The 27682-nt window shown below is 37.9% G+C and overlaps 3 protein-coding genes across 3 annotated transcripts; 1 reads left to right on the plus strand and 2 right to left on the minus strand.

The window, feature by feature from the left end:
* Positions 1–1902: 1902 nt before the first annotated feature.
* Positions 1903–5225, minus strand: LOC145036160 (Potassium transporter family protein). Its single transcript, XM_078984630.1, has 5 exons — positions 4628–5225; positions 4321–4549; positions 4001–4249; positions 3182–3916; positions 1903–3104 (listed from the first exon to the last, which is right to left on the minus strand). The coding sequence occupies exons 1-5, from the start codon at positions 4895–4897 to the stop codon at positions 2077–2079; spliced, it is 2511 nt and encodes an 836-aa protein (XP_078840756.1). The 5' UTR covers positions 4898–5225; the 3' UTR covers positions 1903–2076.
* Positions 5226–24187: 18962 nt separating this feature from the next.
* On the plus strand, positions 24188–26287 carry LOC145036161 (WAT1-related protein At5g40230-like). Its single transcript, XM_078984631.1, has 7 exons — positions 24188–24478; positions 24564–24629; positions 24873–24986; positions 25133–25361; positions 25443–25601; positions 25683–25834; positions 25932–26287. Exons 1-7 carry the CDS (start codon positions 24315–24317, stop codon positions 26086–26088), a joined length of 1041 nt encoding a protein of 346 aa, XP_078840757.1. The 5' UTR covers positions 24188–24314; the 3' UTR covers positions 26089–26287.
* A 411-nt stretch (positions 26288–26698) lies between these two features.
* On the minus strand, positions 26699–27476 carry LOC145036162 (MLP-like protein 423). The gene is made up of 2 exons (XM_078984632.1): positions 27189–27476; positions 26699–27097 (listed from the first exon to the last, which is right to left on the minus strand). Exons 1-2 carry the CDS (start codon positions 27373–27375, stop codon positions 26826–26828), a joined length of 459 nt encoding a protein of 152 aa, XP_078840758.1. The 5' UTR covers positions 27376–27476; the 3' UTR covers positions 26699–26825.
* Positions 27477–27682: the final 206 nt, after the last annotated feature.

Genomic DNA, 27682 nt, shown 5'->3' on the forward strand with positions numbered 1-27682 from the left:
CTTTGAGGGAACCGACATCAACCAGATGGTAGGATTGCTCGCTGATATGGTGAGTTTGGAGTCGATTAAGTATTTGAGCTTGCAAATGTAAAAGTGACAATCGAGGCATCAGTATCAAGTTTTGATCTCCACGAGTCTTCAACGTCAGACAAAGGGAAATTAGAGATGATTGTGATCAGACGTTGCAACTCCCGTTGTTCCTCGGGAAGCATGGGTCTTATTTTCCACTTCCATGTAAAGCTACCAACAAAGATTCTTTCTGCCACCATACAAGACTTCTTAGAATCCAAGGCAGCAAGATGGGGAAATCGGCTGTCCAGAGCACTTCCTCCAATCCAATCATCAAGCCAAAACAAAGTATTGTTCCCCGAACCTACAAAACAAGATAAGATTTGAATGAAACTTACATCAATTTCTTTAATCGCCAAATCCACAAAGGGACGTCATGTTGATGCTTTTAAGAGAACCAATACCAAGCCAAACATTGTCTTTATACACAAGGACAAATTTCCATTTTACCCAACATATATATATATATATATATATATATATATATATATATATATATATATATATATATATATATTGTCGTTGGTGCCCCATAAGAACTGTCTTCTTAATTTCTCGATACCATTTAAAACTGTAGTTGGAGCGCGAAAAAGAGAGAAGTAGTAAAGAGGCAAACTACATAAGACCGATTTCACAAGAGTAAGACGGCCTACAAATGAGAACGTCTTTGCTTTCTAAGCCGAGAACTTGTTGCCCATCCTATCCATAACAGGTTTCCAATTTCGCTTCAAACACATATTTGCCCCCACTAGGAAACCAATGTAAGTGAACGGAAAGGAGACAGCCTCACAGCCAAGAATATTCATGACCTGGTAACCTCTAAATCAGTCAAACCGATCCCAAAAACACGGGATTTATGGAAGTTCACTTTAAGACCTAAAGAAACATGAAAACATCTAAGAATCCTTGCAAGATTATTGAAGTTGGAATTAGACCAATCTCTGACAAATATCGCATCATCCACGGAAAATATATGAGATAAAGAGGGCCCATTATTCGGGATTTTAATGCCATGGAAAAGCGAAGCATGCCGGCGGATTTCATGGTGGTACTTAATCCCTCCAAGGCAAGAATGAAATGAAAATGAGAGAGAGGATCTCCATGCCGAACTCCTTTAGTGATCTTAAACTCATCCATCACACAACCATTAGTAAGGACCAATGCCCTTGAAGATGCGAGACAACCCCTAATCCAAAAACGCCACCTGTTGCCAACCGTCATATGAGAAAGCATAGTATCCAAGTAATGTCAATTAACCGAATCAAACGCCTTATCAAAATCAGCTTTAAAAATAAAAGCTTTCTTCCTATCCTTATTTGCCCAAGTCAGATCTCATTGATGATGAGAGGACCGTCTAATATGTTGCGGTCTTCAATAAACCCGGTTTGAATAGTATCCAGATAATGTTAATTAACCTAATCAAACGCCTTATCGAAATCAACTTTAAAAATAAAAGATTTCTTCCTATCCTTATTCGCCCAAGCCAAGATCTCATTGATGATGAGAGGACCGTCTGACATGTTGCGGTCTTCAATAAACCCGATTTGAATATCGTCCACCACTGAGCTTACCACCCGCTTAATTTTGTTTGCTAACGCCTTGGCACTAATCTTTTATAGACTTACAATAAGACTAATGAGCCTACAATCATTAAGTGTAAGAGGATCTTTATCTTCGGAATTATGGAGATGAAATAATGGCATGTCAAACTATCATAAACCTAACGATATGCATCAATTATTATATAAAAGTTTTTCTTTGCAATTGTATTATTTTTCTTATTATATAAATTATTTTATTGTTCTAATTACTAATACAATTAACATCACAAGCTAACAAAGTAGTTAATAGGCTTCATTCTATCGCCACATAATTTCATCTACAACAAAACAAACAAATTATCTTCATACTTCAAACACGTCAAGATCTTTGACTTGCGCATTTGAGCCATAACTTAACGAATAAATATAACAAAGAGAGTACCCTAACACATCCAATACATATATATCATACCATATATGTCATCCCAACCTGTATGATATTCATGTGAGGAACCTTCATCGTCGCAGCTCCACCCCTACAATTATTCCTCAAAAACGAATAAAAGTAATTAATCACAAGTTTCTTCAGAAAAAACGAATCCTTTCTCGCTCTAACATCACCATGTCCAAGCAAATAAGTAAACCCAGATTCCGTAGCTTCTCTAAGAGCCGAAAGCTCATATTCCAAACTCGGATCATCATCAACGTCACCCATCACACTCGGTGGCAACACCAGATCACCCTCTCCCTCTCCCTCTGCTTCCATCATCAATGGCACACTCAATTCCCCAGAATAGCTTCTTGGGCTTCTCGGGCCCACCCCCACCGACACACTTTCAAATTCAGCATCATTTACCTCACTCTCCAACGCAAGTTCTAGAGCTTCTTTCCTCATAAACTTCTCCAAACTCTCAACCAAAAGTTGCTCAAACGCATGATGATCTTCCTTACGTACATCTTTATACCCATATCTCGCTACACATTGAAACATATGGTAATCTTTCGGGCAGATCCTTCTGAAAAGAAACCGTTCTTCTTGATTGACTACGGGCACGGGCACATACTTTATACACACAAAAACGAGTGTGGAGTGGATTGCGGGCAGCTCTAACAGGAACCGCCCGAGAACCCCGGGCACCCCGTGGACCAGCTCGTTGTAGACTAGTCCAATTCCCGGGACCCGTACAGTTCCGAGAGTTGACCCGAGGTCGTTCATGAATTCCATTGAGATTTTGCCTCGGACTTCACTTTTGTATTTTAAGACACTTCCGTAGTTCCAAATGTACATGACACAAAGAAAGAAGGATGCGAAAGCAAGAGGAAGCCAACCACCTTCGGTGATTTTGGAAAGGACTGCTGACATGTATAGGAGCTCGATTGATCCGAAGACGAGAGGGAAACATAGGGCTATGTATACGTTTGTTTGCCATATTAGAAGCATCACTAGGGTTACTAATGTTGTGCTAACCATCATTACACCGACTTCCGCTATCCCTGCACAAATTATAAATCTTTTTTAAGCTTCTGAATTTGAAAGGTTAAAATGGTCATTTACTAATATGAAACCGAACCGTATGCATTGGCTATGTCGGTTGTGCTTTGAAATGTGGCTACGACGAGAACACACATGATCATCAAGAACCAATTGATTACAGGAATGTAGATTTGACCCATGAATTTTCTCGATGTATGAACGATTTTCAACCTTGGAAAGCATCCAAGAGCCATGGATTGCTTAATGCAGGAGAATGAAGCCGATATCATAGCTTGACTAGCAATCACAGCCGCAATGGTGGCAACCACAAAAACCGGCCAAAAAAGTCCATCGGGAATGGAATCGTAAAAGATTCTAGCGGCGGAATCAGGGTGTTTCATAAGATACGCAGCTTGACCCATGTAAGCTAACAGAAGACATGGAAACACCACAAACGAGAAAGCAATCTGAATCGATGGAACAGTGAAATGCCCTAAATCGGCAAACATGGCTTCTGCTCCTGTAATGCATAGAACACAACCACCGAGAGACGACCAGGCCTTGACGGAATTTTTTTTGAAGAATAGGTAAATGTAAACAGGGTTAATCGCCTTCACGACTGATATATCGTGTTTAATTAGGTTATATAATCCAATCGATCCGAGACTAAAGAACCACAAACCGAGCATTGGAGCAAACGTCAACCCTACTTTACTAGTCCCAAATCGCTGAATCCCAAACAATCCCACGAGAATCATAATTGAGACGATGACCAAAGCGTTTGTGCCAAATCCTTCAATTTTACCTTGGAGACCACTCACGGCTGACATGACTACAAAAAGGTAAAGATTACGCTTCGATTATTGATTTCTAAGTGACGAAATGGAGAAGATGATTACTAATTTACTATTGTTACCTGAGATAGCAGGGGTTAGAATGCCATCGCCGATGATCATAGAAGTTCCCATCAGAACGAGTAACAAGAGAAGGGTTTTGTAAAACGAATTGTGTTCTAATTTCTCTTTGATTTTCAATGCCCTTTCGAGTTCTGGGGTTGGCAATTTGAGCCTGAAACTTGATATACGTTCATCGGCAACTTGACGATTTGGTAGAAGATTGATCTTTGCATATCTGCAGATCAGTGAATACAGTGCAAATGTTCCTCCTGCAAGTAAAAAAACAAAACTTTACGTCAAGTAAAGTCAACCAATGAATTGGGTGTTTCATAATTCATACCTTCGCCATTGTCGTTTGCTTTAAGCACTATGAAAACATACTTTGCTAATGGAACAAGAGCAATCGTGTATATAACAAGTGATAAAGCTCCCAAAACATCAATGTCTGACTCGACTTTGACCTTGCTGAAAACATCTGTAAACACATACAAAGGACTCGTCCCCATATCACCATACACGACTCCAAGCGTCTGAAAAGCCAATCCAAGAGTCTGCCATATCGATACCTCCTGGTATTTTCATACGATTAAAGCTTCTAATTAGCGATTAAAGTTCGTAACAGAGTTTGTAATTAAGTTTGAGCCAACCTTGTCATGGTGGCCATGGGAGCCAGAGATAGCCATGGCTTCAACATCAAAAGAGTCGACTCTTTTCGCCTTCTTCACCAACCTTCTTCGAATAGATCCATGTCCTTCACTTCGATTCTCTTCATCGTTAACCAATGACCATGGTGGTGACTCTGAATCCACTTCACTACCATCCACCCACCGTGAAGTTGAATCACCACCACCGCTCCTCCTTCTTAGTAACCTAGCACTAATGCTACTACTAACCTCTTCGATCCCATCGTCATCCATCTCTAATTTCTTTCAAACAATCGAAAACCCACAAGAACCCTAGTTTAAAAATCTTGAAAGCAATCAATTTTGGGTGTCTTGAAATCAAGTTAAACAACTTCGGAATCTTGAAGGAATATATTCTGATGATTTCTTATCGTTTTCATATAATATTGAATTATTGGTAGGTAGTTCACTAGGTGAAGAAGATAGAATGACGTGTGTGTTTGATAGAGAGATAGAAATTAGAATGGGGAATTTGTTGTGACATGTATTGGGGTGGGGGCGAGGATAACATGGTTGGTTCAGGACAATGATTCGAGTTCGTAGTCCTTGAACGAAGAGCTTGTGATTCAAATACTTGACCAACATCGAGTAGCGACCGTTTTGTATTGGTTGGTGATTGGTGAGACTCTAAAGATGATTGGCCCATTTTGTAATGATCTTTACTTGGCTAGTTGGCTACTTCGTATTTGTTGCATATTTATTTGATATTCGCCAAAATAACCATATTTTTTTTAAATGATTTTATACATTAATAAATTGTTTTTCTTTTCATATATTTAGTTATTTTTTTTATATAATTTATCTTTAAGTTTATTTGAACCATTTAAAATATATTATTAAGAATGGGTATTGTTGATTTTTTTTATACACGATTTATTATCATATTATTTTTTATATGCAATTGACTATTAAACATTTGTTTGTAACAAAATCGATTCAAACATTTTATCAATTCTAAGTGACATTCAAACCTAAAAATTAGATTAAACACTCAATAAGTTGAAGTCACGTCTGTCTCAGATGATGGATGATAAGTGCGATCGTCCATAACCCATCTTTTAAAGGGATACAGTTTTTGTATAGAAATTATTATATTTAGAAGATAGTACAAATGATTTTATTTTAATTATTGATTTTTTATTTAAAAAAAAAAAAAAAAACTTGATGATATTTGTGTATTTTAAGGATCCATTTTTTCTCTCGCCCTGGGTCCAAAATTAGTTTGGAACGACCTGGTTGAAATTATATTCAAACAATATAATTCTATCATTGAATGGAGGTGAAAATCAAGAAGAAAAGGGCAATAGATGGATGTTACTGGTAATAAAAGGAGGTGTGAGGAGTTTTCAAGTTTCAACATGGAAGAAAATGAGGAATTTATGCATTTTGTAGTGTTTTTTTTAAAGAACTTATAAATGTAAGTTTAATTTTGTTTCTCTAACAGATAAATCTGGTAGATTTGTAATAGCTGACCGAAATGGTGTTTTATTGAAGAACAAATGTGAAGTGTATACGAAAAAAATGACTAAACATATATAAAAATGATAGTTTATTACTTTACATAGTCGGTTTCCTATTTTTCCTAATTCTAAAAAATAATCACAATTTTTGTGAATAAATATTTGCAAACTCATGAGAACACTTTTCCTAACATTTAGCATTGCTGATAAACAAGACTGCCACTAGGAATGTGTGGTGTATACGGCAGCACATGACCTGTTTCCTTCAGGGGTCTTGAATTTTTATGTATATTAGTATTAATGATAAATTAGTGATAGATTAGTGACAGCTCAATGATATTTTTGTGTTGATTAGTTTTATAACAACTATTGACTGCTCAATAATTTTTGCTTATATATAAAAAAATTATGATACGTTTTTATTTTTCCCACAATATCTTTAAAATCAAGAGACTGACTCTACTAATAAACATTTTATATATCACGCATATTTCGGGACTAGAATTTTTAGCGTTTTAAGTAGCAATAATTTGAAAAGTTAAACAAAATAAAATAAATTTATATAAATATTAACCCTATGTACCTTTAAGAATAGTTCTCTGTTCCTATTGAACCACACACACACACATATATATATATATATATATATATATATATATATATATATATATATATATATATATATATATATAAAATTCATTTTCTTAAAAAATTCCATGTTGGTTTTATCTGTTCCTGTACACGTGTTGGGGTAGATTTAAGATATTGTTCATCATATACATGGGTCGTCTTCTCCTTTACCACCGTCACTTTCATTACTTTATTCCTTCCACGTAATAATCCACTATCTACCTCCTTCCAAATCCTCCACTTCCTCATCTACTTCTAATTTACTCAATTTTTAGACATATCAAATTTATTTCAGTTCCATCCACCAAATCGATCTACCTTCCACCACCGGTCGCCCAAATCGAATCTCTTTCATACCCAACCGATCATCAACCATCCGGGGTCGACGTCCCACCGACGATGACGAGGCCGACGATCGCCCCACCTCAACGCCTGCTTACAAAGGTATCTTCTCTGTTTTTTGGTGCTGATGTTGACATGAAGTCGACTTATAATTAGTTTCAAGAGCTTGTGGTTCTTTGTCTCCATAGGCGATACCTTCTCTAATTTTCTAATCTTCAAGATCTTAGGCCTCACTATTGCCAATCTTCCTTATTTTTCATCAGACATAATATTTCAGCCATATTTGTTTTTTTTTTTTTTCAAAATCCATAATATCAAATAAGTTATCTAAACATCAGAGTGTCCAAACAAAAACGCCGGAGAGAGTGCACGTCGCACCATCAAGTCGGGCTCTTGCCTTTAGGCTCTGAAGCACCTGAAACAAACAACAAACTGTAAGTTAATGCTTAGTGAGTTTCTCAGAGCATACCCCACACAATCCACAAAATCCATAATAGCTCTATAAGCTACACATAATACATAAGCCATGCATACAAACATATAAGGATGCCATGGAAACCATCCAAGGTCTTATACCAAGTGTCACTGGAATCCCCATGTGGTCTTAACTATCAGCCATGGGAAACCCCCACATGGTCTTTGCGAGCAGCCACTAGAACCCCCACGTGGTCTTGGCTACCTGCCGTGGGAACCTCCACATGGTTAACCATAGAAATAACATACAAGCTAAACATGTACACATACTAGGAAGTTGTGGAAACCTTCCAAGGACTTATACCAAATGCCATAGGAACCTCCTCATGGTCTTAATATACTGCCATGGGAACCCCCCGGAGACTTCCATACTAATGTCATAATAACATATCATATAATCAGCTAACAATCTATATATCAACTCGTTGAGTTCCTTCATAGTCCGGTAAACCGAAAACTCAAGTCAACTCGCCGAGTTACCTGAGTAACTCATCGAGTTCTTCAGTGTCCAGGAGACCGAAAACCTTAATCAACTCGCCGAGTCATCTCACCCGCTCACCGAGTTCACTTAGAATCTAAAAGGCGAGTAAACCATGCTTAACTCGGCGAGTTGGTTATGCAACTCATCGATTTCCTTTAGCCTTTTTCATGTTCAGTCATTTCCAGTTGAATCCAAAGCTCCAAACTACAGATCCGGTCCCCTAGGGTGTAGTTACCACATTAAGTTGCCAACTTTACGTGCATGCAAGGCCTCAATAGGCTAAAACACTCAAAACTAAGCTTATGAAGGGATTTATGGCAAGGAGAAAGGCCAAAGCTTGATAAAGCTTGAATCTTTAGGTCCAAGGAGACCTAAGGTGTCCAGATATGAAGTCACAACTTCAATTCATGCTCAACTCGGAAAATGGCTCCAAAATGGGTATAATACATAGAAATGCAACTACATACAGATAGGGGTGTTCGTTTGGATGGATCGGTTTGATCCAATCCAATCAAGTGAATCCGAATAGATCTCGGTTTTCAAAACATTGATCCGAATAGTCAAACTAAATTTAAATCCGATCCGATGCAACTAAATTACAATTCGGTTTTCAATAGGCAAAGACATTTTGAAAAATATATAACTTGAATATTAGCAAAATCTATAAAGATACTATTTTTTATAAATTATAATCTATAAACAAATAATAAGAAAATATACTATAACTTTATATTTCATTGACAAAAAAAACTTTTGATAAGAAGTAATTTTAACGTATTATATTCGATGAAAATTTCTAATAACTAAAAATAATAAGTCAATAAAGTTATAAATAGTCAAAGATACATGTGAAAAATAGATAATAAGTTGTTATTCAGTTTTTTGGACTATTTGGTCCCTAGTTTATAAACCAAAACCAATCTGAAATCCAAAATAATGATTCGGTTTTGCTGAAAACAAATCCAAATATCCAAATATCTGAACCAAATAGTCTGATCCAAATTGTCCAATTGGACAATTTGGTTTTATCCAAATAATAAACAACCCTAATTACAGAGTAAAAAGAAGGGACACACACAAATAAGTCCTTAGAGTCTGAGGAAGAACCTCTCGGGCCCGACCTACGACAAAATTGGCGGAAGTTGTCATAATCTAGCTCCCACAAGCGAAAGAGGCCCACGAAATCCGTATTAGCAAGGGACAAAAGAGCAATATCCACCTCTTTAGTTCTTCTCGCGGCATAGCCAGGATTCAGGGATTCAGATTGCCTAGACATTGAGGAACAACTATGTAGTTGCTTCCACTTCTCAAACCCAAGGGCCTCAAACGCCCTACGAACACCGTGGATTCCGCTAGCAAATTTTGCGCTCTCGATAACTTTATCAATTACGCGAACCACCCCCATATCCAGCATCCATTACAAACTGCCTCGGGCAACAACACCATCAATACGGGGCAGGGGCTAACTGACGTTGGCACCTGGCCAACTCACTCGCTAGCACACCTTTCTCCTGAGTAAGAGAGCTCACTTGGCTTTTGAGTCGCTCTGTTTGACACTCCAAAGTGGTCACATGATCTTCCAAAACAACCTTCTTGCAGGCCACAAATCAATTTTGCGCTGGAAGTACTCGACACTCAGCCTCCAAATCATGTAGTTCCTAACTTATGCTTGCCACAATGCCTTGAAAAGTTTTTAATTGTGTTTCATTCACACCAACACAACAAACCCGGTCGGCGGCAGCAACCATAAGGGCAAAAGCCTGAGCCGTGACATAACGAAGGTTGTTGGGCATATGAGCCCTTGATTGATCTGCAAGAAACCTCATTGTAGCTGGGGTTGAGCACAGCTACTCCATTCCTAGGCGGTGATGTCTTCCGACAGTAAGGAATCCTTTGTAATCGCCCAACCCGGAGCATATGCCTCGAAAGACAAGGAGTGAGAAGTAGTTCCCACTTCGCCCACTCTGGCAGGCCTCTCCGGCTGGTAAGAACCTTTAAGTGAACCCGATATACCCCCAAACATGGAGCTGGAACCAAAATCGTCTGGGAATGAACCAGTAAACGACGAAGGTGGTGTCACCGAAGAACTAGGCACTGCCACTCTCTCATTCTGCCCAGTCACAAAAAACTTGTCACCAAGAATATCATCGATGCCACCAAGAAGCTTGCCCACAGACACAGTCTTATGCATCTTGTGAGGGCGGAGGCCTGCATCATCGGATTCAGCCTTCTCATCCGAGTTTGATGGCACCACTCGTAAACTTCTTATCTTTCTAATATGGGCAGTACTTTTTCCTGCTAGTACCCCCATAGGCAAACCGAAAGAGCACGGAGCCGACAAATAAATTGGGGAAATGACCCTAACAGTTGGCTGGGAAGGCGAGGTAGGTCCGCTGGAGCCAACATTTCCCTTTCTGCCAAGAGCAATCCAACGAACTCCCGCATGTATTTTTCAGACACGATAAGGGGAAGAGCTTCCACAATATTGATATCCCAGTGGCAAAGCTTACCCCGATAGTAACCACGCAGGGCCATCCCTAAGGAAATTTCGGCTTTAGCATCTGTAAAAACAAACATCGAATATAAGAACTCACAAACCAATAAGATACCCTGTTCTAAACCTCTTTTTTCTTTTAAAAAATAGGGGGGGGGGGGGTGAGGAAGTGAGTAAATATCGCATCTCACGACGAACAATTGCACCATCTTCCCATGAGCCCTCCAGGCGGCGCTCATACCAGCCGCGACAAGGATGAAATCCTCCCAGTTCTCTCCAATAATAGTAATGCTTCTTAGGAGTTTGCCAAGAGTTAAGTTACTCCCGAATAGCTTACGAAGACGGTCAAGAAAGTCTCGGGTTCTATAAAACCCTTGCCCCACAAGGTTTCGGTTAACCCAAAGCCATTGCGTCTGCTAATACTTCTTGGGAGTATCTTGTTCAGAGATCACTTGATGAATCCCCTACCTTTTCGCTAGAGTACGAACGTCAGAGTTTGTAGTTGAACAAAAAAAGTAACTAAAAACCCAAAAAATAGGTACACAACCCAGGGATCGACAGATCAATGCAAAACCCACAATTTTATTGACGACACTTGGGGTTAACTCGTCAACGAAAAATCCATAGTGATGCACGGTCATGTCGAAGAAATTAGATGTCGGCAGGCGCAACCCCGCTTCAAATTGAGGGATCGGAACCCCCACTTTCCCTTGAGGACAGTCATAAATTGATTCCCCCTTCGTCAGAATCATCTCACCATGTTCTAGTAAGAAAACGAAACGACCTTGAAAAAATCGGAATTCCTCTACAGTAGGGACTCTACCGTAACGGTCCATTGTCGAAAACAGATGAATGGTAGGAAAGAAAATTTTGCAAAATGCTCGAGTCAATACAACGAAAGAAAAGAAAGGATGTGAGGATGAAAGGTATCGGGAAAAAGGGGAATTTAAATAACAAATTGGCGTCATAAACCAGCTCACGATGCATCTGACACATATTGACGACACTGTATAAAGCTTGTTAAATGCTAGAGATAATCCCAGACATACATACATTGAAATATAGGGTCGAACGACAACGCTATCAAGTCGACACATATACCTACAAGCCTAAGGGACTTGTTAATGTATCCCTCGGGGAGAACGTCATAAAAGGAGAAGTTTAGAAGATATTATGTTGCATCATTGGGCGATTTTGTTTGTGTATTTGTAAATAGGTTGGGCCTGTCCACATGTTTTATATTTTCTAGGGTTATAGTATTTAAGGTGCATGCATGCACTGTATTCGTTAACTTTAGCAATATTATTGTAACCTTAATCACACCTCTACAGTAGCAATTCTTATAGAGTTCATCTGAGACTGTGACTTTTGAATCATTCAGCATATTTTGATTCACTGTCGTGTTATTGCTTTAATATGTCTTGAATCTTTTCGATCTTTCAAGGATTAATATCCTAACAATTGGTATCAGAGCAGGAGACTGTGTAATCCATACACATCTCTTCAGTTTAAAGAGTCATTAGGGTTTCCGTTAATATTGGATCTAGTTTAGCCGTCATCATAGTATTCTTGATGTTATTCAGTGATCTCAATATTACCCTAAAATTATTTCAATTTTACATGTCTGGTTCTCAACAGGTTTTAAAGATCTTATCATCATGCAACACGACGATTCTCACATCAACTCCATCAATCTATCTAGAACCATTTGATCAAACACAAGGACTCCTATCCTGCTTCCTAATGAATCTGAAGTATGGGCACTTCACTTTGAAGATTATGTTCTTGATTTGGAGGAAAATGGTTATCTTATATGGGAAGCTATCACTCTAGGTGCTTTTGCTCACACTGGAACCAAAGGAGTCATTAAGACTCAGAATGATTACAACACACTTCTTCTCAAAGTAAAGGATGTACATCAAGATGAAAAGAACAAGCTAATCAGTAATGTCAAGGAAATGAGAATCATTCGAATTTCTTTGCCTCCTAATACTTTTTGCGTGGTTAGTACTTGTGACATAGCTAAACAAATCTATGATAGGCTTAAGGAACTCTACTCCACTGATGCAGATCTTGATTATTCTACACAAACACTCCTACTTTAAGAGTTTGGTGCCTTTATACAGAAGCCTGAAGAGAGTTTAAGTCAATCCTTCAACCGCTACAACCATCTTCTCAGTAGAATGATGAAATATGACATTGGAAATGAAATAATCGAATAAAAGGTCACATTTATGAATGGACTTCGATCAGAGTGGAAGGCAGTGATGTCTACAGTTAAGGCACATGAGCAGTTCAAGAACTATACATTAGCCAAGCTTGTTGGCATCCTGAACTCACATGAAGATGAAGTGACTAAAGAAACAAAAGTTGTCTCGGGGATGGGATCATGGGCCCTTATCGCAAAGGGTAAGAATGTTGCTGAAAATGAGGATTCAGATTTTGAGCTCTCTGATTGTGAACTATATAAAGAAGAGTTTTCAATGATTGTGTTGAATCCAAAGAGGTTCGCAAAGAAAAACTTCAACCAAAACAAGAACAGAAACTGGCAGGGCAGTTATAGTTCTGAAAATGTAAAAGAGGAAAATGCGAACGGTTCACATAAGGATGAAGACAAGAAAGAGAAGAAGCTCATAGGAGACTCCGACTATGATTGAGACTATTGCCATGACAAAATCATTTAGCCTAGGAGTGAATGCTGTGAAGATTAAACAAGAAGAAAGAGGGAGAAGATGATGTGGATTACTATTTGTGAAAGCTTGAAGAAATCAAGAAGAAAAAAGGTGCTGATAACTCTATGCCTGCTTTGATTGTGTAGGAAATTGAAGCTGATGATGAGTTTGGAAGGGTGGAAGTATGGTCCACATATTATGAAGATGAAGAGGTTCGCAGGCCGACTGATGGTAGAAGCTTTGTTGCGAAAGACGAGGATTCGCATCATGAAGGAATATGCTTTATGGTGACTAGTGATGTGTCTTAGATGCGAGGGTATGCTACTGACACTGGACATGAGAATGATAGTTGTTTTGCTGCAAAGCCGGTGTAAGAGCAGATCAGCGAATGTGATCAAATGATCAACAGGTAAACACCATTCTCGAATCTCTTAATATACTTGTGATCAAAATGCCCAATTTTTCCATACTTGTAGCAGGTTACATCCTCACTACATTTACCAAATTGATTTTTCTTGCACTTCTCACACCATTTCACTTCGCCTCCTTTTCCTCCAAAATTTTCGAATCAAACTTCGAAAATTTGCTTTTCTTATTGGAACCTGAAGCTCCTTCAAACCTTCTCTACTTGCCAACTTCAACCTTGCTGGCGGATCTTCCCTTGATCATGTCCTCAACAGACTTGGCAACCCAAATAGCTGCCTCTAGAGTAGGTGCCTGACGAACTGGCACTGCGTACTCCCATGAGAGTCCTTTTGTGTACCGGTCAACCTTTGTCAGCTCATCTGGAACGATGTGCAAGGCAAACTCCATTTGTCGGTGAAAGCCTTTGTGTATTCATCAACTGACATGTTTCCCTTTGTTAATGTCAGAAACTTGTTCTTCAATTCCAACATATTTTGAGTCGAGCAGAACTTGCGCTTGAACTGCGCCAAGAACTCTGCCCATGACAATTGCAGTCGCTCATTAGGGCTTAAAGTCTTCCCTAGAGTGTTCCACCAACGAACGGCTCCACCTCGGAACTGACGCACTGAAAAGGTAGTCTGCAACTTGCCTCTGCAACCACAAGTCATGAAGGAAAACTCCATTTCGAAGATCCAATCCATCACTCCGATCGGGTCCTCCTTTCCAGTGAAGGTCGATGGTTTGCATTCCTTCCATCATGGTTGTTTTGCCTAACTATCGGTGGGTTGGCTTGACCAACAGACCCACTGAAGTTTCCACCTTCCGAGTGCCCTTCATTCACTTCGGGCTCTTCCACTTGAATTAACAGTTCTTCACGATTCTGTTGAAGCAAACGTCTCGTTTCATGCATCTGACGATCCAACACCGTCTGAATCATCAATTGTATACCAGCCATTGTTATCGGCTCAGGTGTTGCTGCTACGATAGATATTTGCTCAATCACTGGTGGTTGGTTCCTGTTTTCATCAGCATTTCCAACTCCACTTCTTGTTCTCACCATTTTTGATCTATACACCGAATAAGGCGAAATTAGATCCTTATTCACGATAGATATTCAAATCATCCTTATCACTCCGAAATGTTTACATGTTAGTTCTAGTATCGTAGACGTACGCTTAGAATCCTACACACATAAGGTTTCCATATCCGGTTGGCAATAGACCATATATCCGAACAAACTAGTGCTCGTGTCTAAAACATAACACACACACACACATCTCAAAATTTCACTTAGCATTTTAAGTTTAAGTCTAGAAATCCTACAAATTCCTAGTTCGCTTAAACTAATGCTCTGATATCAACTGTGACATCCCCAAAATCACGGCCAGAAAAGACCGATTTAATTTGTGCTTTAAAAATGATTTCAGAGTAATCCTTTGATTAAAACAGTTGCGGAATTTGTTCCCAAAAACAAAACGTGATAAAATAATATTTACCAAAGCATTTCATAAAAGAAATGTATTTTCATTATGTAATCAAAACACAGGATGTCATGTTCCGATATAGACCATAAATCATAAACGATAACAGTACAAGTCATTCAACAAATATATACATATACAAACTTGTAAACAAAACAACTTGATGATTCATCTATCTTATGCCCTTGCGCCACTTCCTGTAATACAAATAAACTGAGTGGGTCAGGCTTGGGAGCCTGGTGAGCATACAGGGTTTTCAACCCACAATAAATGATTATATTTAATTCCACCAACCAACAATAACCCAATTACCCATTCCCGTTATTCTCACTTTACGTCCCTAAAATAACTAACACAAGGGACCTAGTCTTAGAATATTTCATCGGGGCGACAACACATGCATTCGGGGGTTTCCCGGAAATATATATCAAATAAGGCAACCATGAGGGGGATGGAGTACAACGAATGAACACCCAAGTTCATTAACACTTACAGGTGGCGAACCTGCTAGCGTTCCACATGATTGTCTAGAAAAGTCTGTGGTCGTTATCTAAACTCCACTAAATGATTGAATCAAAAACAACATCGAGGCTTCTCATCTGTTTATCACACAACTATCTACACATGTTCTAACCAACATATTAGTAGATAGAAATATATATTTTTATACGTAGTTAAAAACCTGTATAGCATTCTCATTCAATACATATTCCAAACAACAGATGAGACACATACACATAACACGTATTTCATAGAGAATAAATCATATATATGAGATAGGATAAAGTGAATATACATTCACACATATAACAACAAAATATACACATAATACGTATTTCGTATAAACTACTTCATAATTATGCGTTAGAAGAAAGTAACCACACACTCACTTGATCAGAAGATGATCGGACATCACTACGACTTGTAAAAGTAGTATTCTTCGGTAGATCTGGAAGATCTTCACAAAAACCGGACTCCTCGAGGGCAGAACTTCAGATCGGGAATTGCACTTCTCGGGATCTTCGAGGCTTCGGGACTTGCTTCGGGGCTCGGGAATGATACTGGGGCTTCGGGATAATTCTTGCACGAAAAACGATGCAAAAACGCGAGAGAAGTGAAGAAATGAGCAATAGAATCGACTGCCCTCGACATCCTTTTATAGGGGCTGAAACCCGATTTACGTTGGGTGTAAATTGCATTACGCTGGGTGTAATGTGGATCAGCTCGCTGACTCCCCCCCATGGATAATATCGGTTAATTTTTATTTAAATTAAATATCGAAAATATTTAATAAACTTCAAAAATTCATATCTTCGTCATACGAACTCTGTTTTCGACGTTCTTTATATCCCCGTGTAGGTGAGACTACGATATACAACTTTCATTTAGACTCCGTTGGCTAATTTTGAATTTATTTTTATTATTTATTTTTAGTAAGCCGGGACAGGAAAACTCCGTTATAAATTCATAATTTCTTCATCCGACGTCAGTTTTCGCCTATCTTTTTATTGTTTCACTACTATTAATGAGATATTCGATTTTCGTTTAGATTGTTTCGACTAAAAACCGCTTGGTCTCAAATCGAGTATTCAGGTTGCATACTGTTAAGTCAAAACTTAGAAAAATCATAACTTCCTAATACGAAGTCAGATTTGGGCGTTCTTTTTATGCACACTCTCCGTTGAACGAACTCTACGACTTTCGTTTAGATTTCTAAGGCTAAATATTGCTCTAACGTAAATTTCACTTTTCACGTCATTCAACGTTGCCGGTTCTATCGCGAAACTTCGACAGGTCATAACTTATTCGTTATAACTCGGATTTCGGCATTCTTTATATCTTCAGAATCCTTGTTTCGACCACTACATCTTTATACAAAGATATTGGGCTTATCTCATACTTTAATTTTGACGCTTATTTTATTCTTAATTCATTAAATTATAATAATTAAGAAAATAAACACATAATTCACATAATACTCAAATATTTCATCATTAATACTCCAAAAAGAGTTACATTGGTTAACCTAGACTATTACAACAATGATAATGCCTAGCCTGGAAACGCGGGCGTTACAGTCACCCTAGACTAAGTTAGTCTAACTGTAGCGAACAACTCAGGTGTGGGGTGTCATCCCCGTATGGATCTATACGCAATCCTTGTTCTCCCTCCAAGAGACTCGGGTTATAACTACAGGCTACGATCGTACACTTAATAGGTGCCAACCAACAAAACTCACTAGATCCTTAATCGAATTTACACGAAGAAAAGTATAAACTCATTCCAAGCCCAATGAACCATGTAAGTGAACCACTAAGGCATCGCTAAGCATGTAAATCATTTCAAGGCCCAATCGGAATAAGATTATATAACATCGGTCCGAAATATATATGAAAGGACAACTAAGGCCCATTTCACATGTAAGGTATTTACAGGCCCAAATAGCACACAACTAGTATCCAAGGTCCGTCGCACATGTTAATGGGTCAATAAGGCCCAATAAACATATAAATAGTATACAGGACCTATCACACATAAAAATGGGTCACTAAGGCCCAAATAACACACTAATAGTATCCAAGATCCGTCGCATATGTTAATGGGTCAATGAGACCCAATAAGCATATATATATAGTATACAAGACCTATCACACATAAAAATGGGCCACTAAGGCCCAAATAGCACACTAATAGTATCCAAGGTCCGCCGCACATGTTAATGGGTCAATGAGGCCCAATGAACATATAAATAGTATACATGACCTATCACACATAAAAATGGGTCACTAAGGCCCAAATAGCACACTAATAGTATCCAAGGTCCGTCACACATGTTAATGGGTCAATGAGACCCAATAAACATATAAATAGTATACATGACCTATCACACATAAAAATGGGTCATTAAGGCCCAAATAACCTAAAAATGATCAAATTAATCCGTTTGTTAGTTTATCATTGGTTTTGGTTCAAGTGTTCACTAAAATATCATAAAAGCCCACTTTTTGTAAAAATGACGTTCTTGGTCCAATAAGCCAAAGAGTTACAATTAAGGCCCAATCTTTGTAAAAATAACACTTTAGTCCCCATTTTATTCAAAACTTGTGTTGATGATTAGTTTGTGGCAAAAATAACATTTTAAATCCATTTTTGTCAAAAGTATCATTTTTTGGCTTATTTTTGTGAAAACACACATTTTTCTGGTTTTGGGCTTTTTAGACCTTGTTGTTGGAAAATTTGTAGAAAATTCATCGTAAGTCGAAATTTGGATCTGTAAAGTCTGAAAGTTTGGAAATTTTTTCTACTCTGTTCATAATTTTTCTCATAATTTTTGATGGCCTCAAACTAGTGTAAAATTACTCACCTTCACAGGCTGGTCTGAAATTATTTCAAATATGATAGGCAGTTTTGTAAAATTCACCAAAAATTGTAGAAAAATCATATGAAAACGTGAGAGAAGTCATTTTAAAGGTATAAACCTGAAATTTGAGCATGTAAAACAGTTTTGAAAAATATTACCATTAAGGGGGTAAAAACAGTTCGAGATTGGCCTAAAACTTTTCTGTCAAAAGCTGATTTTTGAGTATAAGTATTCATGTTTGTTCACAACACTTGTTTTTTGCTATTTTAAGTGTATAAATCCCAGATCTACAAGTTTACATGTATTATATGTGATAACACATATTTTTCACAAGGTTCTTATGAAGATCCAAGTGGTAAACTCCGTATGCTTAACATATTCTTTGACTTATGAAGTAAGCAACACATAGTCACCAAATGATCCAAGAAAACACACATAATCATGCATTTACACATAGATCTACACAAATCAACTTGTATTATCCCCCCCAAAAAAAGTAAAAACTGAAAATGAGGGGGGTATGAACTCACCTTTGCTTGTTGTTCTCGGTTTTGAAGAAGAATGGAAGAAGGTGGTGTTGTTTTTAGGCCTAGTTTGCCTCTTTAGTGGGCTCTTCGAATTCAAGGAGTGATGACTTTTTGGTGGTAAACCTTCTTGAAGTTGATATAAATCTCGAGAATCTTAGAAGCAAGTAGGGATGTTCTTGAGAGATTTGGAGGTGTTTGAAAGTAAGTGTGTGTGTGTGTGTGGTGCTTTTGGCCAAGAAGAAAAAGAAGGGAGGGAAGAAAGAGAGTGGGGTGATGGAAGTTCTTGATGCATGAGATTTCTTGCATGGAATACTACAATGTAATAAGTATGTGTCTAATTCTCCTTAATTCCTTTCTTTTTCTTTTTCTCTTTTTTTCTTATACATGGGCCGTGCATTTGGGCTTGGAGAAACAAGAAAATAGTTTATCTTGGGCTATTTCTTGATATTGTCGAAACCATAAGTCCATTAAGTAGGTTTTCGGTCCATTGGCTTTTAGGATGGTTTATGGTCCAATAAGCATAAAATATTGAGTTTTATGGCCTATTAAGGCTAATTAAATTAATTGTGGCCCAATAAGGCCCATTAAGGCTCATTAGTTTATTTTAGACCCATTATGGCACAAAATGTTAAGTTTTAGGAATGTGGGTTCATTTAGAGCCCATATAAGGGTTCTAATCCCATTCTAGTCGGATTGAATGCTTATTGGTCCGTTAGGCCCAATAAGAAAATTTCAAAATTCTAGTCCATAAAGAACTTGCATAAGAATTTTTAAAGTTTCAAACTCTTTGTTGAACATGAGAGATGTATTTGAATAAGCATAGAGTATGATATTTGCTTAGAGTACGAGTTATTATACTGGTTGAATTATTATATGAGAGTAGAATTTCCTAGCAAAAATGCTAGTGGTGACACAATGTTGATCAAATACTCTTCTCGTTCTATCTCAAGCACCTGAGGCCACAATACGAAATGTGGAGCGCTTCAAATATTACAACAGTGAAGGTCATTGGTCCGATTGAAACCGAAAGCTTCCCAAATGCAAAGTTCAAGGTAGTGAGAGGTTCGGCTAGTCAGGTTCACAAATTTACCCTCGCAGACCTGCCCTGTCTCAACCTATATGACTAGATCATGCTTTACAACTTATTGTTGAGGCACGTACAGAAGTACGAACCTGTTATCGCTCACCTCAAGTTGATGATCATTTCGTATATTCAAGAGGTAGGAAAAATGGATGTGGAGATGGCAGTTGTGCTGCGAAGGAAGCCCTCGGTTCAACCCAAGGAAGCTCCAGAAGGATTTGAAAAGTTAAAACTTGGGAAGATCTATAAAGATGGGTGGTATGTGGTATTTCAAGTAAGGGAACGAAATGATGCAGACTTTCACAGCGCCTTCTTCTTTCTTCCTGACACACATTTGTACACTACCACCTGCCTGGAGTACATTTTGGAAATGGTTAACAAATTCAAGGGCAACAACAAGAGTGAAAAAAGTGCTTCTCAGACATGATTCAATGGTATATATGTCTAGGTTTGCAAGGATTTGCTAAGCGTAATGCCAAAAGTCTTTGAGTTCAAAAGCGGTCTCATCCTTGATAAATTCTCGCCTAATTGACGCAAAGGGGAAGATTGTAGAAGATATTATGTTGCGTCATTGGGCTATTTTGTTTGTTTATTTGTAAACGGGTTGGGCCTGTCCACTTGTCTTATATTTTCTAGGGTTATAGTATTTAAGGTGCATGCATGCACTGTATTCATTAACGTTGGCAATATATTGTAACCCTAATCACGCCTCTACAGTAGCAATTCTTAATAGAGTTCTTATGAGGCTGTGACTTTTGAATCATTCAGTATATTTTGATTAACTGTCGTGTTCTTGCTTTAATCTGTTTTGAATCTTTTCGATCTTTCAAGGATTAATATCGTAACAAGAAGGAAAACTAATGTCGGGCTTGGCAAAGTCAGAACCCAGTCGGACCCAGTCTGAAGCCAAGGTTGGGGTTTCGCCAACGCGCAGATCACAAGTATGGTGGTTAAGGCGCAGAACACGCCTTAACCCCCTTCACCAAAGAATTACACCCCGACAAACATGAGACCAATAAGAGAGTTCCACTTTCCCATCTAACGATAGCCACGATCCTCAAAATAATTAAAAGATCCCCCTCTATCCAATGAGGGGATGAGGCAAAAAGGTGTGACAGAGGACCCTCCAATACGGGTCTACCACGTCGCACCCCACGAGGGAATGCACAACAAAACCGATTAAGGGGCACACGCCTCTTAAACATGTATAAAAGGATCATTCTTCCTCATGAAGAAGGGGACAAAACTCTTTTTTCCTTTGATTTAATCTTATTTCTCTCAGACCTCATACTAACTTGATCGTCAGAGCTTTATCCCGGGAATTCCCCCCAAACATCGACTAACGATCGTCTTTCTCTTTTGCACTGTGATATAAGGAGAAGAAACCTGCACGAATCTCGTACATAATGTCAACCCATCCATCTCCGACATATCACAACAAGTTCCAAAATGGCCTAAAGTCAACGATCCAAAATTCAAAAGCTGACCCTCACGTCGTGACCAACTCATGGTCACGTGGTGAGTATGAACTCGACCCGGACCCAGTTCAAAAGGTCAACTCAGCTAATCAACTCGCTCAGTCTCGATTCCAACCACAGTCACGTCATAGCCACCCCGGGTCACGTCGTGACCTAAACCAACAAAACAGTCCAGAACTCAAATCCAAATCTTATAATACAAAAATTGTCTCAATGATCCATAAAAGTTGCCAACTTTATGGACCCCATACATGCTATCCAACTCAACCATGCAAAATGGAGCTTAGAACCTAGATCTAGCATGCAAGAGGTAAAAAAGCCAAAGCTTTATGACTTACAAGGGTCCAAAAGCTTTGCAAGAAAGTGAAGTACAAGTCGTATTGCCAAGATAATGCTCCACAAAAGTCTTATTCCACTTCAATGAGCCAAAAACTACCAATAAGTTCTTCAAGGTCACCAAAAATGGCCTGAGGATGGGCAACACTAACCTTCTCTTTTCATTAAATACTTGAACATTAGGTTTTGGATCATCAGTCCGTTCTCACGTTGTGAGGCTTCATACCTTACGCCGTGAGATTCGAAAACACAGGTCAACAAGTCCATGGTCACTCACGACATGACCACCATATCTCACATTGTGAACCTCTTCCAAAATGTTAGAAATTCAAGAAATTAAATATCTCCATGATCCAGATGTTACAACAAAAACACAAAAACTAATCGAAACATATTTAAAAAAAAAAAAAATCATTTTTGCCACCCATCATAAATGAATAATCATTTTTGCCCAAAAATAGTTTTAAAGTTTAAAAGCAATCTTAAAGACCTCCAAAACCCTTGATGACAACCGTAAACTAATTTCAATATGATTTTTAATTTTTTTTAGAAAATCCACATGAACATAAATGGTTTACGAGGACCAAATACATTTCCTAATTTAACGGGTAAATTAAAATTTGAGGTTTTTATTTAACCATAGTAGTTACAAGTTTATTAACCAAAACATAGTGTTTGAAAAAGTAATTACCAAACATAGTTAATAAAATTATAAACCTTTTTTTATTATTAAAAGAAAAATGAAAAACATATTACACCACCACGAGCTTCTCAGACGTATTCTTCCTCGTATTCTTCCTCTTCCCACCATATTCTACGAGCGACTAAACGACTAACATGGTGCAATCTCCTACTTCTCTTCCATCCCTCCCTCGTTTATCGACGATCAAATTTTTTTTTCCCGACTTCTTCCCAACTCTTTGATATAAACAAAATTTTAGAAATTTGAGCTATTGTTTCTTAAATTACTAGCATTATTCTTATGCTATCTCCCTTCCTCAAGTCGCATCAACCAACATTGCCAATTAACCTTATCAAGAATCATTAACAAAATCTCTTAACATAAAGAAATTCTTAAATGGTAGGCTACTTCTCCAAAAGAGTTCCCATGGAAATATTCGGGTTGGGCTAGGATGTAACTGACCTCCTGTTATGGTATTGTGTGTCATTTATATATCAATCTAACTACATCTTAAATGCCAACAATCATGTTTACGAGTGTAGTGGAATGGTCGTAAGAACAAATGAATCCATTGCACCGACACTCCTCCTCCACCCACCGTTGGCTTCCCTCTTCAACTTGATCAAAATTTATTGCAATGAGGTTGCAACCTTGCTCCATAGATGCTCTAGAGTCACACACAACTACAAATTAAATCCAAAACCATATAGTGAAAAACAGTCTTTTAGGATTTTTTTCTTCCGGTGGTACAATCTTTCTCATTATACATAGGTTCAAGCAGCAAATTGCATACACGTTGACACATTTTTGAAATATTCTAGATGCAGCGTCACGTCAGACTGCACATCGTCGGCTTCAAATATTCTATAACAGTCATTGGGACCCCACATGCCCACATGAACTCTACATTTGTACAGACAAATAATTCATTGTTGTTGTCGATAACCTTCAACCATAGTAGTGACCGAAAATATTCATCTTGGCGAAAGATTTGGTGACCTCTCTTGCGTTCAGATCCGTTAGGAGGGATGGTATAAAAACTGACGGGGTGGATCGGAGCGAAAAAGACGATGGTGGGTCAGTTGAAACAATAACCATGTTTATTTTGGCTGTTACTCAAGCTTTTTACCTTCTTTTTTTGTCACATTCTTCATTTTTGCAATATAGATATGTACCACAATAGGAGAGTTCTACCAGAAATACAACACCATGACCGGTAAAGGAAGAAGATCATTGTAAAACCCAATTGAAAGCAAACTTACATAGAAAGAGAAATGACTAAGTCACTAACTGGTTACCAGCTTGATGACAATAATGATATGAAAGGAAGCAACGACAGTAAAAACATTTTTGTTTCTTGTTTTTCAATCTAAAAGGTGAGACCGCTATCATCAAAATAACCATTTAAAAAATAATTTCTTAACCACAACACTTTGGTAAATAATTTCTAAAGTAAAAGAATTTGATATATAACCACTATCTCTAGATAAAAACTCAAAAAAAATAAAATAAATAAATAAATAAACAGGAAGCCTGAAGTTTGTGGGGGCTACCGGAAGTCCGGAACACTAAACAGTCAAACAACAACCAACCCCACCGGCCACCAGACCCCCTTTATTCTGACAATTTTGCCCCTTGCGGCTGCTATAGGCGAAGGGGAAGCCGCCGTTTCCATTGATCGACAGAAAGCCATCAAAGATACACCGTTGACTGCCGCCGGTACCGGTGGCGTGAGAGAGCGAGAGAGATGAAGGAATACGTGGGCATGGTGGGAGCACAGATCGCCCAAGTGCTACTGATTATAGTAAGCAAGTACGCCATAGCAGATGGCATGTCCAACTATTCCTTCATTTTCTACTCCAATGCCCTCGCTTCACTCATCCTTCTTCCCCTTTCTCTCATTTTCCACAGGTAAATTAGGTTAATCTCCTCAAATTTTCACTTGATAGAAACCACGTTGATTCGCAAATTAATAAGTTTCTATGGTTGGTTGCAGATCGGCCAATCGTCCTCCACTTACCTTTATCGTCGTCTGCGGATTTTTCACTATTGGCCTACTAGGGTATGTAACCTGTAATTTAACCTGAATTTGTGGTGTTCTTGTGTATTCAATGACTACATTTTCGAATTCAAAAACATTTCTGTTGATTCGTGGGAGGAAATGTTTAGTAACACCGACATCGTGTTTCTGGAACCAGAATGAACATTATCACTAGATTTTTCTCATTGTTTGACCTGATGTTGCTCAAATTCCAGTCTGATCCGCTCTACCAAATCGGAAACACTGACTGGTTAGTTTTTGAAGTTTCTTCGCACAGGTATTTGGCTATTCTGGTATCTCGTTATCCTCTGCTACTCTTGCAACAACCTTACTCAACCTCATCCCAGGTTTTACATTCATACTCGCCATCTTATTCAGGTAAAAAGTCTCGTTGCGTATCTGCTATCAAATTTCCCCCTCATTTATCTTCTTTTGTATGTTATACTCAATGACACCATCATTGTCTTTACGTTTATTGTACCTTGAAACATCAAGTCTCATTCGATTCAGATTGGTGGTTTCAGGTTGGAAGCAGTTGACTTAAGCATAACAACACAGGCAAAGTTCATCGGCACTGTAGTGTCAATTGCAGGAGCTATCATCATGACTCTTTACAAAGGCCCCACAATTCTATCATCTCTTTTAAACTCAAAACTCTCTCAGAATCTTCTTGTGCAACCATCAAATTGGGTACTCGGAGGCATCTTTCTAGCAATTGACTGCGTCTTTGGTTCACTGTATATGATTGCACAGGTATAATGAATTATAATACACTTTTGCTGTTTTGCATATTAACATATTCTTTCTAATTTACTTGTTTTATTATGTTTTCAGGCATTTATCCTTAAGAAATACCCTGCAGAGATGATTGTAATGTTCTCATATTGCTTTGTCTGCACCATTTTAGCAGCTCTAGCTTCTTCCATTGTGGAAGCTGACCTGAGTTCTTTTAGTTTAAAGCCTAAAATAAGGCTGATGTCTATCCTGTACTCAGTAAGTTTTAGTTTTTTTCCTCAATCTATTAACTTCTTGTCTTCTTTTAAACACAACTTACATTGAAACGAAAACAAACAGGGGATTTTTGGGTCTGCTTTTCAAGTCACAGTTCAATCATGGTGCATAAAAAGAAGAGGTCCAGTTTTTGTTGCTATGTTTCATCCAATAGGAATTGTAATCGCAACTTTCATTGGTGTCATTTTCTTAGGTGATGGTGTCTATCTTGGAAGGTGAACATGTTTATGTGTATAAATTGTGATTCTACACATTACTAATCCGAAACCCTAATTTTTTTTATTTTTTATTTTTTTTAAATTTTATTTGCAGTTTGTTGGGATCAGTTATTGTTGTTATTGGGTTTTATTCTGTGATGTGGGGAAAAGCTAAGGAAAAGAGTATGGTGGTTAACAATGGAGGGAGCTCAAAGTTGCAGAATGAAGAAGCACCTCTCTTGCAAGATGTTGTTGAAGAGCATATCACATAAAACAAACCTTTTTTAAAGCTTCTTCGCATTGGGAAAAAAGTTATATTCTTTATGTAAAGCCACATAGAAAACATTGTAATTTCACTTATTTGTGTATTATATCTTATTAGGACATTATACTTTGATAGATTTAATCTATCGTGAAAAATTACTTTGTATTTATATGAAATTGCTATAAATGTGCAATTTTTTCAAAGTAGTTATCAAGTTTCACACTAGTTCCACCTAAGCACCTCAAAAAAAAAAAAATCAAGAAGTTTAATCAGTCAACTGTTAGTTTTTGTTGAACTTTATGTTTTTATTTGTTCCATTGTTATAAGATTCTGTATTTTTGTTGACATGTCACGTCTAATGAAATTGTTTTAATAAACATGCCACATCATGTCCATATGTAAAATAAAAAAAGTTTGACGTATCTAGGTGGAACATATGTGAAAACCTTGATTATAATAATTAGTGACATTGTTCGTAGGATGCTACTAATTTCAATATTCAAATGGAAGTAAATACCAATGTACAATGTGCTTCCATTGATTTGTTTTTAATGATTGGTTACAACTTTCAACTACCCCAATGCTATTGATTTCAATATTCCAATATCAACTTTAAGTAAAGAAAAGCAAGTACACTGATTAATATTATTCATAAGTAGATAACAACTTATGTAAGTACAAAAGGTGAAGTCACACATTTCATTATTTATAGCAAACACAAGTTGATAAAAAAACAAGCATACTTCATGCCTTAAGGAGATAAGCATCAATCTCCTGAAAATTCTTAGCAGCAAAGTCTCGGATCATACTTGGATCCGGAACCTCATCACTCGCTTTCTCATATTCACACATCCACTTCACAATGCTTCCTTCTGCCTCCGGAATCACCTCAAGTGTAGCCTTGAAAGTCTTGTAGTATTTCATCATATCCCCATCAATCACACTATACGCCACTTTCTTCTTCGCTTCATCAAGCTCTTCAATCTTCTCCTTCGCCGATTTCACAATCGGCGACCCTGATTGCGTAATCAAACAAACGAAGGTATTTTAGATTTATAGTAATTTTATACAATTACGATTGTTAGACGATTGTCGGACAGTTGTTACCTTCGGCAAAATGAACCAATCGGACGGATCCAACGCTTCGTCCATCGCCTTCAAGAACTTCAACTTCTTTGTAGAGATCAGAGCAGACTTTAGGGAAAATTGTAGCGGAGTCGAGGATGGTGTTCCAGAACTTATCAGCTTCGGATTTCACCTTCACTTCAACATCAAGCTTCCCGGTGGTTGCCATTGATGAGAAGTTGTCAAAAGTCAAAATGTCAAAGCTTACAAGTCAAACGAAATTGAAAAGCTAGAATGTGAAGGTATGCAGATTGGAGAATGAATACATATGATATGGACTTGGTTATATATATAGGGAGAGTGGGGTTAAATGCAAGGTGTAAAGTTAGACAGGGGGTAGTTGGTAATTGCATTAAGTGTGGGGGTCATTTATGGGGCATTTTATTTGGTTGATTGTTGTTTATAATAATTATATCGTATAGTGGTACTGGTTAGTGGTTATGGGGTTAAATGTGAGGTTTAAAGTGATGGGGGGA

Source organism: Lactuca saligna, chromosome 3 (assembly GCF_052625555.1).
Source record: "Lactuca saligna cultivar CGN05327 chromosome 3, ASM5262555v1, whole genome shotgun sequence".
Classification (NCBI taxonomy): domain Eukaryota; kingdom Viridiplantae; phylum Streptophyta; class Magnoliopsida; order Asterales; family Asteraceae; genus Lactuca; species Lactuca saligna.

Bases quoted from the DNA above. Each gene is read 5' to 3' on its own strand.
- LOC145036160 (XM_078984630.1), bottom strand. From the start codon at position 4,897: ATGGATGACGATGGGATCGAAGAGGTTAGTAGTAGCATTAGTGCTAGG. The intron at 3,917-4,000 runs GTAACAATAGTA...ACCTTTTTGTAG, and splicing joins TCTAACCCCTGCTATCTCAG to TCATGTCAGCCGTGAGTGGT. The intron at 3,105-3,181 runs GTTCGGTTTCAT...TAATTTGTGCAG, and splicing joins CGACATAGCCAATGCATACG to GGATAGCGGAAGTCGGTGTA.
- LOC145036161 (XM_078984631.1), top strand. From the start codon at position 24,315: ATGAAGGAATACGTGGGCATGGTGGGAGCACAGATCGCCCAAGTGCTA. The intron at 24,630-24,872 runs GTATGTAACCTG...TAGTTTTTGAAG, and splicing joins TTCACTATTGGCCTACTAGG to TTTCTTCGCACAGGTATTTG. The intron at 25,835-25,931 runs GTGAACATGTTT...TTTTATTTGCAG, and splicing joins GATGGTGTCTATCTTGGAAG to TTTGTTGGGATCAGTTATTG.
- LOC145036162 (XM_078984632.1), bottom strand. From the start codon at position 27,375: ATGGCAACCACCGGGAAGCTTGATGTTGAAGTGAAGGTGAAATCCGAA. The intron at 27,098-27,188 runs GTAACAACTGTC...TTACGCAATCAG, and splicing joins ATTGGTTCATTTTGCCGAAG to GGTCGCCGATTGTGAAATCG.